At 35.0% G+C, this 16917-nt stretch overlaps 1 protein-coding gene across 8 annotated transcripts in view; it reads left to right on the top strand.

The window, feature by feature from the left end:
• CDK8 (cyclin dependent kinase 8) overlaps nt 1–16917 on the top strand; it is a 135948-nt gene that overhangs the window by 54883 nt on the left and 64148 nt on the right. For 7 of the 8 annotated variants that reach the window (XM_053920799.2, XM_045188074.3, XM_024551059.4 and 4 more), the window contains one exon: nt 7621–7696. The exons of the other annotated variant lie outside the window; for it this stretch is intronic. In XM_053920799.2, coding sequence (XP_053776774.1) covers nt 7621–7696 — 76 coding nt within the window. The remainder of the gene's footprint in view (nt 1–7620; nt 7697–16917) is intronic. 8 annotated transcript variants of the gene reach the window in all.

Below are 16917 nucleotides of genomic sequence, written 5' to 3'. Positions count from 1 at the left end.
CTTCAGGACTTATTTATCTACTAGAGGCAAGTTTATACCTTTGAATATTTCTCTAATTCTTCCATGCCCCAGCTCCTGGTAACCACCAATCTACTCTCTGTTTTTACAAGTTTGGCTTTTTTTTTTTTTACATTCCACATATAAGTGATAAATAGTACTTGTCTTTCTATCTTATTTATCTCTCTTAGCATAACACTCTCAAGGTGCACTGATGCTGTCACAAATGACAGGGTTTCTTTTTTCTTGTGACTAGGTAATAATTGATTCTGTACAAGTGACCTGTTACCTCTCCACTGGGAGCTTGTAAAATCTGCTTGTCTGCACTTTTCTGAAATGTCTAAATATTGTGTGGGTCTGTTTTCATCCATTTGTATTGGGAACTCTTTCAACTCTTCCAGTTTCCCAAATCTTGCCCTTTAGTTTGGGAAGTTTCCTTGAATTACTTTATAAATTTTCTTTCTCTGTTCTTTTTTTTCCTGGAATTCCTAATTTGAATATTGGGTTTCATGAGCTGGTTCTCTAATTTTTCTATTTTTCTTTCACATTTCTCTTATTTTGTTTTATTGTTCTGTTTTCTAGGATATCTCTACAACTTTATCTTTTCATTTGGCCAGTTGTAGTTCCAGAGTTAGCTTGTACTCTCATTTCTCTGCTTTTGAAGGATTTTGCTGTGTAAATCTGATTGGTTTTCCTCTTTCCTCACTGTCAGTTTTTTATTTAGTTTTCAGTTCTCTTAATTATTAGCTACTGTTTGTCCACTTACTTTCTAGTTTCCAAACTTTTATGCTATCTTCTCTCCCATTTTTCATCTTTATGTTTTTTAAAAATTCCCTTTACCTTAGTTTTAGTAGGTTTTTAGGAGACATGTGACATTTGATATGTGTGCTCAGTACTCTATTTTACCAAAACACTACTTGGTTTTTAGCCATTCCTCTATAGCCATTTTATATTTTATTTATTGTGAAAAATTTTTTTATTGAGTACCTACCATATGCCAGACTGGAGACTGGAGATAATAGCATTAGATAAAAATAAAAGACAAAAAGTCATATTATTATGAAACTTATTTTAGTAACTTATTTTTTAATTTAAATTTTATTTTTCAATTATAATTTACGGTCAGTATATTATATTAGTTTCAGGTGTGGTTGTGCAGTCATATTCTTTACCAAGTGTTCCCCAGTATTTCCACTCCCCACCTGGCACCACACATAGTTATTACAGTGTTATTGACTCTGTTCTCTGTGCTGCACTTTGCATGCCCTGACTATGTAGTAAACGCCAATTTGTAACACATCTTCCTTCGTCTTTTTTTACCCAGTCCTTCACCATTTTGTGTTTTCATTTTACTCTTCCTATCTGTTAAGAACGCAAATGTTCATCATGGTTCCATCATCTTTTTGGTTTCTTACATAACATACGTTCTCTCATCTTTTTTTTAAGGTGATATTTTCTTGTCATACTCATTTGTTTTGTACACTCACTGAAGTGAATGAAGTACATGTACTCTCTACAGCCCTCTTTGGAGACAGCTGTCATAAAAGATCCCCTCCCTTTTGTATTACCCCTGCCTATTTCTAAAATCTCATCCGTCCTCAGGGCTGTCTGCAGGTTTCAGTGATAAACTGCCACTGCTACTCTTTGCTGTGGCAGACTTTCTGTCTTTTTTTGTTCATGCTGTTCCCACTTCCTGGGATGTCCTGTATTAACTGATTTTTCTCCCTAACCGCTCTCTCCTTCTCTAATAAACTTCCGAAGTCTTAAGAATCTCTGCTTAAGCAGACTCTTTCTGAAGCTTTCATCTTGCTTCAACCCTTCAAGGTATAGCTGATCAGTCCTTCTATTTATAGTATTTAGAACACTGTGTTGCAGTTATTTGTTAATATAATCTGACTACAGATCATTACAGAAACTAGGGAACAAATCCTTTTCATCTCCACTGTGTTTATTTTTTTACTAAAAAGTGTGTGGATTGGTAGATAAATAAATATGCTTTGTAAACCACAAAGCACTACTATATTTTGGTGGTAATTGTGTTGGGTGATATTTAAAAGGAGGTTGCCTTTTGATAATCAAACATCTTTTATACCCACCTGGCACCATACACAGTTCTTACATTGCTACTGACTATTCACTGTGCTGTTATCTATTAATGGAGCTTTGTGCACATCCCCTTGGGTTGTGTTGATGAACAAATTGATAGTCAAGAAGTGTGTTGGGGCCCAGATACTGACTACATATTTCCTCTGCAGTAAACATGCTATTGTATAACTCATTTTGAATTTGTTCCAACTAATATGTTGAAATAATTTTAATTAATTAGAAATGTCAGGGCTAAGGATACCTAAAACTTATATTTTGAGTCAAAACAGTAGCTTCCCCCAATTGTAGATACGCCTCATCAATATATCAACGTTTATGAGAGTTTAGACTGTACAACACAGCATTTTTGTTCTTTGACAGTGTGATGCTGTAGAGAAATTATTCTTTCGTCATTGTTCAGCTCAGTCATCATAGTCTTAATTCTTAATTGCCATTTGTATTATTTCATTTTCCCTTTTTCCAGTTCCCTTGGATTATTAGTGTCTTTGTAACTGGCTTCTTAAGAGCTCATTGATGACTAAAATATTAACCATATCTCATGCATTGCAAGTGAAATATCATGTTTTTGTTATTTTACTGTGCTATTTTATTTTTTGGTTGTAAAGAAGTTGTGTATGGAAATACAATCATTCTGTTTAAAAAATAAAGTTTTTTTATATTCTATTACCTTTCTTTCTGGTAACTTATTTTTATAAAATATAAAACATTTACTCGGGATGGGGGAAGAGGACTGATTGCAGATTAGACGTTTTTAGTTCATTAAGAAGAAATTTTCACATAGCAACTTGGCCATTTTTAAATGAGAGAAAGTTGGGGGTTGTTATTAAGGAAATGAATGAGTAAATCGTTGGCTTAATTCATTTCCTTTTCTACCACTGTCTTTCTCTGTAGAGGACTCTGAACAGATAAAACAAGAATCCGTTTTATCCCTGTGTTAATCAGCTGGTTAAAATTAATACCACATCTGTGAAAGTGTCTAGTAGACTTTTATTTTGATCCCAATTTCATTTTATTTTTGTGTCACTCTCTTTAATTTCTTTAAGTCTTTCAGAACTCATTCAGACTTAGTGAACATCACATACAGATATTCCTACTATATTTTTAATATGAGTGCCTGTTGTGCTTTATTAGAAAGTATATTAAAAAGTCATTGTCATGAAAAAAAAGTTTTTCCAGAAAAATAATGTAGTTGTGATTTGTTTTCCCAAGTAAGGTTTGGGTGTAAAGTATGTTGTAAAAACAAAGATAAAGATATGTAGGTTTTAATAATCATTTAAAATAATAAAGTAAAAGGTCCGCCTGGCTTGCTCAGTTGGTAGAGCGTGAGACTCTTAAAATAATAAAGTATTGGGCTTCCGGTCAAGATGGAGGTGTAGGTAGACACACTGTGCCTCCTCACAAACCAAAAGAAGGACAACAACAATTTAAAAACAAAAAACAACTAGAACTGACAGAAAATCGAACCGCACGGAAGTCCGACAACCAAGGAGATAAAGAAGAAACATTCATCCAGACTGGTAGGAGGGGCGGAGACGGGCAGCAGGGGCAGGGAGGACTCACAGTGGGGGGGCTGGCAGCTGGCGAACCCAGTGAGATGGTGGATTGTGGAACAGGGCAGGCCATGCGCCAGCTAGCAGACCCCACAAGGTGGTGGCTGGCAGACCCTGTGGCCCCACATGCGCACATAGATAAACCGGGAGGAATGGCAGGGGAGCAAAACAGACCTCGCAACCCAGGGCTCCAGCGCAGGGAAATAAAGCCTCAAACCTCTGATTGAAAACACCTGTGGGGGTTGAGGCAGCAGCAGGAGAAACTCCCAGCCTCACAGGAGAGTTCATTGGAGAGACCCTCAGGGGCCTAGAGCGTGCACAAGCCCACCCACTTGGGAATCAGCACCAGAGGGGCCCAATTTGATTGTGGGTAGCGGAGGGAAATCTGGAGGAGAGTGGAGGAAGCGCCATTGCTCCCTCTCGGCCCCTCCTCCACATACAGCATCACAGTGCAGCGACCAGCGGTTACCCAGCTCTGGTGAACACCTAAGGCCCCGCCCCTTTATGTAACAGGTGCGCTAAGACCAAAAAATGGCCCAAATGAAAGAACAGATCAAAGCTCCAGAAAAAATACAACTAAGCAACAAAGAGATAGCCAACCTATCAGATGTACAGTTCAAAACACTGGTAATCAGGAAGCTCACTGAATTGGTTGAATTTGGTCACAAATTAGATGAAAAAATGAAGGCTATGCTAAGAGAAACAAAGGAAAATGTACAGGGAACCAATAGTGATGGGAAGGAAACTGGGACTCAAATCAACGGTGTGGACCAGAAGGAAGAAAGAAACATCCAACCAGAAAAGAATGAAGAAACAAGAATTCAAAAAGATAAGAAGAGGCTTAGGAACCTCCAGGACATCTTGAAACGTTCCAACATCCGAATTATAGGGGTACCAGAGGGAGAAGAGGAAGAACACAAAATTGAAAACTTACTTGAACAAATAATGAAGGAGAGCTTCCCTAATCTGGCAAAGGAAGTAGACTTCCAGGAAGTCCAGGAAGCTCAGAGTCCCGCTGGACCCAAGGAGGAACACACCAAGGCACATCATAATTACATTACCCAATATTAAAGATAAGGAGAGAATCTTAGAAGCAGCAACAGAAAAGGACACAGTTACCTACAAAGGAGTCCCATAAGACTGTCAGCTGACTTCTCAAAAGAGACCTTACAGGCAAGAAGGGGCTGGAAAGTATTCCAAGTCATGAAAGGCAAGGGTCTACATCCAAGATTACTGTATCCAGCAAAGCTATCACTTAGAATGGAAGGGCAGATAAAGTGCTTCTCAGAAAAGGTCAAGTTAAAGAAGTTCATCATCACCCAGCTCTTATTATATGAAATGTTAAAGGGACTTATGTAAGAAAAAGAAGATAAAAATACGAACAGTAAAAATGACAACAAACTCACAGTTAACAACCACACCTAAAACAAAAACAAAAGCAAACTAAGCAAACAAGTAGAACAGGAACAGAACCACAGAAATGGAGATCACATGGAGGGTTATCAACCAGGGAGTGGGAGAGGGAGAGAGGGGGGAAACCTGCAGAGAATAAGTAGCATAAATGGTAGGTAGAAAATCGTCAGGGGGAGAGTAAGAATAATATAGGAAATGTAGAAGCCAAAGAACTTATATGTATGACCCATGGACATGAACTATAGGGGGTCAATGTGGGAGGGAGGGGTTATGCAGGATGGAGTGGATTGAAGGGGCAGAAATGGGACAACTGTAATAGCATAATCAATAAATATATTTTTAAAAATTAAAAAAACAAATTCAACATCAAAAAAGTATTAAATGAACTTAATCGAATTGATTTTATAAGGAATCATTTATTTACTCAAATATTTGCTCTATTCAGATATACCATCTCTGCCCTTCTTTTAGTCTGTGACCTCATTTTCAACATTAAAAAAACGTGAAAGCCATTAAAATGAGAACTCCTCCAGTTTTCTGCTTCTGAGCAGACTTTTCTGCACCTGCATCTATCCTTTCCTCTGTCATCTTTCTTTGCATTACAATAGGAGTATTTCTCTTTCTTGCCCTGAATCTAATTTCTCCTCAGTGTTTCATTTTCTGTTCTCTTAATTTTTTTCTCTTCTGCATCAGCAGCTTTTTTCCCTTTGGGTCCTTCCTCTCAGTACTTAACATACTCAAGTTTCTCCCATCAAAAAAAAATAATAATAATTTTTTAACCTCTTACATTACTCCAGCTGCTGCCTTATTTTCCCTCCTTAAAGAATTATCTACATTTATTGTCTCAATTTACTTATGCCCCATTCATTCCTTAGTCTTCTGCACTATAGACTCTGCCACTATATCATTGCAACTATTTTAGCCTAGTGCACTATCCAGCAATGACTTCATCATTGCTAAATTCAGTGGACTCTTCATAGTCCACCTTCTACTGGACTTCTCTGCAGCTTTTGATACTACTTTTTTTCTGTCCCTCTTTTTAAAATCCTCACCTGAAGATATGTTTATTGATTTTTTTAGAGTAAGAAGAAGGGGTAGGAGGAGAGAAATACCGATCAGTTGCCTCCCGTGTGCACCCCTACCTGGGATTGAACCTGCAATCTTTTGGTGTACGAGATGATATTCCAAGCAACGGAGCCACCTGACCAGGGCTTCTTTTTGCTCCTTTTGAAAACCTTTTTCTTGCTGGTCCTTCTCTTTGGTTTCATCTCATCTACTCTCATGCCTTGGATTACTATGTATATGCTGATTACAGTTAATTGGTGTCCTCAGCTTTCTCTTGAGCTTTAGATATGTTTATTCAGGTTGCCATCCTCACTTAGGTGTCTTAGCAGTTACCCAAACTTACCTTCACAAAATTGAGTGATTATCTTCCTGTTTCCTCCTGCTGTGTTTCTTACTCCAGTGCATAATGTTGTCTATAACCTGGTACCCGAGGCAGAATTCATTTTCCTTTACTCTTCCTTCTTCCTCATCTCCAATATTTAATCACCAAGTGCTATTTATTTTACTTTACATCTGTCCTATCTACTGTGTATAGCAACCACCATTCTGTAGTAGCCATCATCTCTCACCTGAGAAATTTTAATACTATTTACTTTTAACTGGTCTTTCTGCCTCCTATTCTTACTTACTCCCCATAAGCATTCAAAAGACAGTTGAAGATATTTTCCCCAAAATAAAATATAATTAATATTGTCCTGTTAAAAAATCTTTAACGGAGTGCTTCCTGTTGTTCTTAGAGTAAAAAGACTTTTAGGCTCTGACTCCTCATTATATACCCTGCCTTCAACTTCAGTTGTTGTCTCTATCTGTTTTTCCTCAGATGGTTTTCTCTCCCCTCATATGCCATCATACTGCTTCCCCTCTTAACTTACACACACTCCCTGTGGTTTGTGCTTGCCCTATCATAGTACTTACCATTTTTTAAAAATTGTGGTACGTTAGTTATTTATCTAGTCCAGTAGATACAGAAAGCTTAAAAGAAGGAACTCTGTTGTATCCCAGTATCTAGTCAGTTTTGGATTACATAGTAAGTGCTTAATATACCCATGTTCAGTGAATCTGTTTGAAGGTATCTGGGGAAGTGAGGACAGTGCCATGTTTTATATTATAACCATTTTGTACTTTAGTGATGCATTTCTTTCTTTTTTTGATCCACTAATATGTGAAAGGGTTTTAGAAAGCAAGTTTTATTTTATGTGTGTGTACATGCTAGAGTGGAAAGAACCTATTACTGGGAAGTTAGAAACTCCATTGTCTTCCCCAAGTAACTGTGGAGCCTTGGACAAATCTTATTCCTTTGAATACCATCAAATAATGGGATTGGATTAGATTGTCTAAAAAGTTTTTCCTGTGTGGCATTTTGAATATATGTGAGAGGTGTCAAATATATATTAAATATGGGGTTTACATTTACTTATATTTTATTTTATTAAAAATGCACATAAGTTTTAGATTCATCTATATATTAAAATAACTTTGTTTTTTACAGGAAAGATGATAAAGACTATGCTTTAAAACAAATAGAAGGAACCGGGATCTCTATGTCGGCATGTAGAGAAATAGCAGTAAGTGAAGCTCTTTTTATCATCATTATTACCAACTGACTTACATAGTCAGTTATGTAGGTCTCCGAGTTGTGTTTTTCACACACACATTAATTGAAAATCAATATTTTCATATCAACTATCTATAAAAAATATATTTGCTTTATAAAAGGGAAGTAAAGATGTCCTGTAGATCTAACAAAAAATTTCTATATAACTTCATTTTACTGGGATTAAATCAATCTCAGCTGTTTATATAAATATATATTTTCCCAATAAATCTCCCTTAATAGTTAAGGGTTCAGTTCTTATTGTTTCATCTAATGTAAAACAAGTGGTATATTCATATAAAATTAATACTTCTATTTTAATGAGATTGTTACTTATGTGAACTTAAAATGAAGTTATTTGATTTTTACTGTATCTGTCTATTTATTTGAGTATGTAAAAATATATGCCTTTTATTTTGGAACCACAGCTTTCCATATGGTATTATAATCTCATTTTAATTTCCAAGGAAAGTATTTTTTATGTTTAATCAATTACTAAATAATTATTTATAAAGTTAAACTGAGTATTACTCCCATGAGATTTTACTTCAGTTTTTAGTATTATAAAACTATGGGGCCAAATTTGTCTCTTCTGGCTTTAATTTAAATAATTTTATGACTTAATATTAATTTAAAGAATTTTGCTCATTTAACAAATTCTCTATCATAGGGGTTTTAACTGGCAGTCATTTATTGTGTATCATATTGCCAGAATCTAGAGTAGGTGGAAGTAAAGAAATTACTTCCACCCTGGCCATAAGTAATTACATGCTGATGAGGAAAGAGACTAATAAATCTCATAATAAGAACAATGTGCCAAGGACTATGACAAAAGTATATAGGGAATGAGAGAAGAGTATACCTCTAAACTACAGAGCCAAGGAAGGTTCTAGTTTTAGAGGACATGTAAGAATTACGAACATGAGGGAAGACTGGGGTGAGATGGAGGGCATTCTGAACCAAAGGTATGCCACATTGGAAATTGCGTTTAACTTAATTGATGAATTTTTTAAACTTTTGAATCTTGAGGAAAAATATCTGTACATTGTCAGTTCTTTAACAGCTATTAGTTTATGTATTCTAGTCAGTTTTAAAGAACTAAAATTCATGAACTGTGATAGTGATGTTAAAAGTCATGATAGTAGTTACTTTTGGAGGTGACGGAGTGGCAAGAAGTAGAGACAAGGTAGTTTTCAGAATGCTGGTAATGTTCTGTTTTCTTGATGTTACTCAGAGTTTGGTTATATGGGTTGAATGTGTGAAAACTCACTAAGCTGTGTACCTATGGTTCAGTGCTTTTCTCTATGTTTATTATATTTCAACGAAAAGTTTTAAAAACAAACAAAATTCCACTGATTTCAGGAACAGACATTCTTGTCTTCATGTTTATATTGATAAGTGTAAATTCAGTTTAACTACATAAAGGACTACTTAAGCTTATTTTTTAATACTTCTTTTAAAAGATTTTTTTTATTTTTAGAGAGAGGGGAAGGGAGGAAGAAAGAGATGGAGAGAAACTTCAATGTGTGGGTGCCTCTTGCACGCCCCCCTAGTGGGGACATGGCCTGCAACCTGGGCATGTGCCCTGACTGGGAATAAAACCAAGCGACCCTTTGGTTCACAGGCAGGTGCTCAATCCACTGAGCCACACCAGCCAGGGTCAAAAGCCTATTTTAATGTACTTGATTGTGGTTCTTCAGCCTAAGATAAACAGAAATTTTTAATTTTGGTGAAGTCTAATTTATGAATTTTTCCTTTTATAACTATTATTATTTTTGTGTCTGGCTGAATAAATCTTTATCGATCCTCTGATTGTGAAGGTATTTCTCTCTTTTCTTCTAAAAGCTTGTATAGTTTTAGCTTTATTTTCTAGTCTATGATTAAATTTAGTTTGTGGTATGATGTAGGGTTTGAGGCTCTCTTTCTCTCATTCCATATGAATGTACAATTGTTTTTTGAAAAGATTATTCCTGTTGAATTCCTTTGGTACCTTTGTAGAAAACTAAATGGCCTTGTAAGAGTAGGACCAATTCTGGGCTCAATTTTGTTCCATATATCTCTCTATCTGTCCTTATGCTGATACCAAATTACTCTAGTATTATAGCAAGATATGAAATAAGGTCATATAAAGCCACCAGCTTTATTCTTCTGTTTCAGGATTGTTCGACCTTTGCATTACTACATTAAATTTTTAATCAGTTAGTCAATTACTAATTTTAAAAAATCCTTGCTGGGATTATGATTTGGATCAATTCAAAGAATTGACATCTTAATACCGAAACTTGCAAGCCATGAATCTAAAAAAGCACACTTTCTATTTTTTAAGATTTTTTAAATTTCTCTCCATGTTTTTTAGTTTTGTTAAATTCATTCCTAGGCGCTTCATTTTTTCTGACACATATGTGGAATTATTTTTAAATTTTCATTTGTTTGCTTCTGTGGTCAGTAATGGAATTGATTTTTAATATTACTATATATTTATTTATATACGGGGTGAGCAGAAGTATGTATACAGTTTATATGGAAAATAATACAATAATTAATAATGATACAAGAATAAACTGTGTTTTGCATAATCACAACTGTTACCTACATTTGCCCACCCCTGTATATTACAAATCTAAATTCACTGGTAGGTTTTGGTGATATCTTGGGATTTTTTACATAAGTAATTATCTTATCTGTGAATAAAAATAGTTTTACTTCTTTCCATCTTTAGGCTTTTAATTTTTTTCTTTTTTTATTGCACTGGGTACGGCCTTTCTACAACATTGAATAGCAGTGAGAGTGGACCTCTGTGACTTGTTTCCATTCTTGGGGGCAAGTGTTTTTTAGTGTTTCGCCATCAAATAAAATTCTAACTATAGGCTTTTTATAGATGCCATTAGTCAGTCTTAGGATGTTGCTTCTAGTTTTTCATAAGTAGTATTGAGTTTTATCGGATGTTTTTTGTGTTGTTAAGGAGTTCTGAGTCTATGAGTTTGAAAGATTATCTAATTAACTTTCTTGTAATGACTTTATCTTTGGTAGGAAGATTAACTGTCCTCATGAAACAAGTTAGGGAGCATTTTTCCATTCTTTATTTTCTGACAGAGTTGCTATATGATAGGTAAATATGTGATTATTGTTCACCAACCAGTGTTATGTTCTTAATAGACATGGAGCTCCTCAGATTTTATATTTCAGCTTATATTTGATAAGTTGTGTTTTTACATAATTTGTATGTTTTATATGTTGTTCAATTTAGTAGCATAAACTTGTGCATAGTAGTCCCTTATTGTCTTTTCACATCTGTAGCTTCTGTGGTGATATCCCTATTTCATTGCAGATGTGGTAATTTGTGTTTTCTTTGTGTATCATAGATTTCTGCTCTTACCTTATTATTTTGTTTATTTTTGTCTTATATTTCCTTTTTATTTTCTTATCGTGTAACCTTCGGGGGTCATTCATTTTTACACTTCTTTTCTAATATAACCAATGAAAACTATAAATTTTTCTATAAATTTTGGAATGTGTTTTACTTACATTCTAAAAAGTTTACTGTGTCTTAATTGTTATTTAGTATAAAATATTTCAAATTTCCTTTGTGATTTATCTTTTATTCATGTATTATTTAGAAATGTATTGTTTAACTTTTAAATATGTGAGTCTTTCTAGATAGTTTATTGTTGGTGATCACTAATTTATTTTGTGGTCAGAGAAAAGATACCCTGATTATGTTTTGGAGATACATACTGAAATATTTATAGATTAAATCATGTGACATCGGGAATTAACTTCAAAATAATCACAGTAAAGGTGGGAAGAGAGTGTATGAATATAGATAAAATGATACAGGCTGTAAGTGGATTGTGGTATTTGGGGATTTGCTTTACTATATTATTTTATTTACAATTTCCATAATAACAAATTAAAAGGAAAAAATTCATCTCCTGTGCCAAGTCTTACCAGACCTTCCTTTCATTTATGAAACCTTCCTCTGAGAAGTCCTCTTTCCCCACCACTCACCTCCATTATTCTCTTATGATCTATACCTAATTTTTTTCATAGCACATATTACAAATTATAAGGTGTTTCTCCTTATTTATTTGTTTACCTTCTATTTGTTGTTCTACCCCCCAGTACACAGTAACACATTTCTTCACCAGTGTATACTAAGTGGGCAGTCTTTGTAAGTAATTTTAAAAGGAAGGGGAGGAAGAATAGAACTCTGAGAATGTCTACCAAAGTTAAGAGCATCGCATATCTTTATCCTCACTGTATTGTAAGTGGTTTGTTTTTGTGTTTCCAGTGTTTCCTGTGAACTGGAATTATTTACCATACTGCTTTTCAAAACTGTGCTTTAGTGGACCCACCATATTCCAAGACTCAGCCTTGTAGTTGAGAATAGGGAACCTACAGAAACAGGTAAAGTTCCAGGATGTAGTTTTTGAAGCTCACATCTACTTTGACCTGAGCACCTTGGGTTTTGGGGGTTTTTTAAAAAATCTTCACCCAAGGATATTTTTTTTTCATTGCTTATAGAGAGAGAGGAAAGGAGAGAGAAAGAGAGAGAAATATCAATTGGTTGCCTTCTTGTACGTGCCCCAAACAGGGATTGAACCTGCATCCTGGGTAGATCCCCTGGCTGGGAATCAAACCAGCTACTTTTGGTCTATGGGATGATGCTCCAACCAACTGAGCCACATCGGCTAGGGAGCACCTCAGTTTTTAAAATCAATTTGGCAGAATTCTATTGAATAAAAGTTTTCACAGATTTTTTCAAAATTGAAATAAATTTTGGAATAATTTTCATGCTTTTGGAGTAATTTAAAAATTTTTTATTGATTGATTTGAGAGAGAGAGGAAGGGGGAGGGGAGAGAAAAATAAAGAAACATTGATTTGTTGTTCCACTTATTTATGCATTCATTGGTTGCTTCTTGTATGTGCCCTGACCAGAGATCAAACCCACAAACTTGGCATATTGAGACAACACCCTAATCAACTGAGCTACCTGGCCAGGGCCACCTTTATAGTAATTTTAACTCAACTATTATACTTATGGCATAAAGTTAGAATTATTATTTTTGTTTTGTCCTAAAATTTTTAATATTAGAAATCAATGCCCTTTTGAGAATATTATAGGTTTCTTAAACTACTTTATAACTCTGTCAGTCATATTTATTGGCAAGATATAGTTTTAAACATTATTAATTTTTTATTTATATTTTACAAGTTCAGATTGTGTGGTATTTTGGCACAATTGGAATGAATTTAGTTTATTATAAATGATGTATTAAAATATTTATATTTTTAGCAGTGATCTTAGTACTCAGGAAATTACCAGATTTTATTCCCAGTCGAATTAGGAAAAATAGGTAGTTTCTGTGAAGGAAACCATTGCATACATTTATTTAAACCTTTTCTTTGAATATTTTTAACACAAAATCTTCTAAAGGGCAAAAAATAACTTATACAATATTAAGAAATAGGCATTTATGTACTATGGGCTGTGTATGGGGTGATGAAATGCTAAAGTTCTGTTCATTGAATATGAAAACCGTGAATACTCCTTCAGTGTTTGAGCCCCAAGTTCACAGTATGCAAGTATTGCTTGTGGTTAAGACCCAGGCTAGATTACCTGAGGTTTTACTTTGGCTTTACCTATTAACTATCATGAAGGACCCAAAGCAAGTTACTTAATTTCTGTGTTTTAGTTTCCTTATTGTAAAATAAGAATAAGAATAATTGTTATATCTCATAGAGTTACGGTGAGAAGCTTAGAACATTTCGTCAGACGTCGTTCATTCATATATTTACCACGTACTTAATACGTACCTCTGCCAGGTGCCAGGCAGTATACTAGAAGCTAGCAGGGCACTGGCGAGCAAGACACAGGGCCTGCCGATGTTCAGTTCACAGCCTAGTATATATTTAAAACGTCTCTGTGTGGATTGTAAAGACAACGAGTCCCCCAGGGTATTAGGTTTTAGGAAGTATTGGTATTAGCCATGGAGTATTGGCTTTGCATTTTAAAAAGTTTATTTTTAAAGCATTTAAATGGTGATTCTAACCATTACCTAAGAATGTGATCTTGAGCAAATTTTTTAATCCCCTTTTACCACTATTTCCTCATTCATAAAATAGAAGTACAGTAATCCCCCTTTTCCACAGAGGACATGTTCCCCCACTGGATGTCTGAACACACTGATGGTACTGAGGCCTGTATGCTATAAGGTTGACCCTTGAACAACACGGAGGTTAGGGGCACCAAAATCCCTCCTCCTTCCTGCACAGTTGAAAACTCAAGCATAACTTTTGACTCTCCAAAAACTAACAGTCTACTGTTGACCGGAAGCCTTAACAATAACATAAATAATCAATTAATACATATTTTAATGTTATATGTATTATATACTAAACAAAATATTATTAAGAAAATCATAATGAAGAGAAAATACATTTACAGCATTTATTTAAAAAATCCATGTATAAGTGAACCCATGTCGTTCAACCTCGTGTTGTTCAAGTGTCACTTGTAGTGTTTTTTCTATATATACATAATGTATGATAAAATTTAATTTATAAATTAGGCACAGTAAGAGATTAACAATAATAACTAATAGCAAAATAGGACAGTTATGACAATATACTGTAACAAAAGCAATGTAAATGACTTTGGGGCCATTGTTTAGTAGACTAAAGGTTACCTGAACACAGGCACAGAGATGCCATGACAGTGCATCTGATGACTGAGACAGTTGCTAAGTGGCTAATGGGCGGGGACCATATGCAGTGTGAATATGTTGAACAAGGGGTATGATTCAAATCCTGGCCTGGACAGTGCAAAATTTCATCATGATACTTAGAATGGCATGCAATTTAAACTTATGAATTGTTTATTTCTGGATTTTTCCATTTAATAATTTTAGACCTCAGTTGACATGGGTAACTTAAACCACAGAAAGTGAAACCGCAGATAAGGAAGGACTACTGACATGTAAATACAAATTTCATAGGGTAATTCATGATCGAGATAATATATGTCATATGTTTAGCACCGTATGTGGCAGCTAGGAAGAGCTTAATAAAATAGTTGCTGCTTTTTAATTTTTTTTAATACAAGAACTAAAATTCATCTTAGAGGTGAAATTGAGGAGATATCAAAGAATAGCTTTATATGTAAGTTTTTAATAATTGGAGAGAACTTTTGCCAAAGCTTTGGATTTTTTTTATGTTAATTTCTACCCTGCCAATTTCCATAAAGGACTTGAAACAGCTGCCTAGCCAAGAACTGTGTTCCAATTGTGAGGTGATGGGGAAAACACTGACCTAGAACTGAGATGAATTTAGCACTGGGTTTAGCTCTCTCAGCCAGCTGGATGATCTGGATGACTCTGAAGTCTATCTAGGCTTTCCTTGTCAGATTCTTTGCCTTGCGTATTAAATAGGATATGGTTACTATTTCATACTGGTCTTTAGGTTTCTGAGGATTTGTACATAATCTCTGAAGTCTCATAAGTTTGGAATTATATTTTAAAAGCAGAAATATATAACTTCAATTTAATCTTGCTTCTGAATAAAATAATTATCACATTCTGGAGAATAATTGTTACTGTAAGTGACTTAATATGCAGTCTAGTCATAGTCCCTGTTTTTGCTGAATTTATATTTTACAGTTTCTTATATTTAAACTTCATATTTATATTCTTGTTCTGGCAGTAATGTTCTTATAAAAGTTACTGAAGTCTTAAGTTCTAAGACCATATATTCTCACATGGCTGTTTTGGAACACATTTGGAAGGCACTGTGTAGGTTAGTTTTAACTGATAAAAATATATCAGGCTTCCTGAGAAGTTTTTTCCTTGTCATTGTTGGTATTATTTGTGTTTTTGCCTAGTGGGATGGAAGTACTTTTTACCCGATGGATTATTAGGGCCACTTTGGTTATTAAATGTGGATAAAACCAGGAAATAAGAGACTTTAAATAGAAGAATGTCCTTCTAGGAGATAAAAAAGGTTAAACCCATGAAAATGTGTTCTACTTGGATGCTTCTGTCTATATAAATTCTGTATTATTATATGGAAAAGTTTACAAAATTTTAATCAACTTACTATATAATTTAAATGGCTGGGGAAAAAAATAAGTATTATGTCTCACGAACTTACAGGTCTTATGTGATATTTGGTATTAATGATTGTAGTGTTTTCTTTTTTTTTAAATTTTTATTGTTATTCAATTACAGTTGTCTGCCTTTTCTCCCCATCCCTCCACCCCACCCCAGCTGAACTCACCTCCCTCCCCCACCTCCACCCTCCCCCTTGATTTTGTCCCTGTGTCCTTTATAGTAGTTCCTGTAATCCCCTCTCCCTACTATCCCCTCCCCACTCTCCTCTGGTTATTGTTAGATTGTTCTTAACTTCAATGTCTCTGGTTATATTTTGTTTGCTTTTTTCTTCTGTTGATTATGTTCCAGTTAAAGGTGAGATCATATGGTATTTGTCCCTCACCATTGGGCTTATTTCACTTAGCATAATGCTCTCCAGTTCCATCCATGCTGTCGCAAAGGGTATAAGCTCCTTCTTTCTGCTGTGTAGAATTCCATTGTGTGAATGTACCATAGTTTTTTGATCCACTCATTTGCTGATGGGCACTTAGGTTGCTTCCAGTACTTGGCTATTGTAAATTGTGCTGCTGTGAACATTGGGGTGCATAGGTTCTTTTGGATTGGTGTTTCAGGGTTTTTAGGGTATAATCCCAGCAGCGGAATTGCTGGGTCAAAGGGCAGTTCCATTTTTAGTTTTCTGAGGAAATTGCATACTGTTTTCCACAGTGGCCTCACCAGTCTGCATTCCCACCAACAGTGCACTAGGGTTCCCTTTCTCTGCATCCTCTCTAACATTTGTTTGTGGATTTGTTTATGTTGGCCACTCTGACTGGTGTGAGATGGTACCTCATTGTGGTTTTAATTTGCATCTCTCTGATGGCTAGTGATGCTGAGCATCTGTTCATATGTCTCTGGGCCCTCTGTATATCTTACTTGGAGAAGAGAGGATCCAAATAAACACAATTAGAAATGAAAGAGGAGAGATTATAACTGATACCACAGAAATACAAAGGATTGTAAGAAATTACTATGAAGAACTGTATGCCAAGAAATTTGAAAACCTAGGTGAAATGGACACATGTCTAGAAAAATATAATCTTCCAA

This window comes from Desmodus rotundus, chromosome 3 (assembly GCF_022682495.2).
Source record: "Desmodus rotundus isolate HL8 chromosome 3, HLdesRot8A.1, whole genome shotgun sequence".
NCBI lineage: Eukaryota > Metazoa > Chordata > Mammalia > Chiroptera > Phyllostomidae > Desmodus > Desmodus rotundus.
Note: the sequence above shows the minus strand (reverse complement) of the source record. Positions and strands in the feature narration are given on the sequence as shown.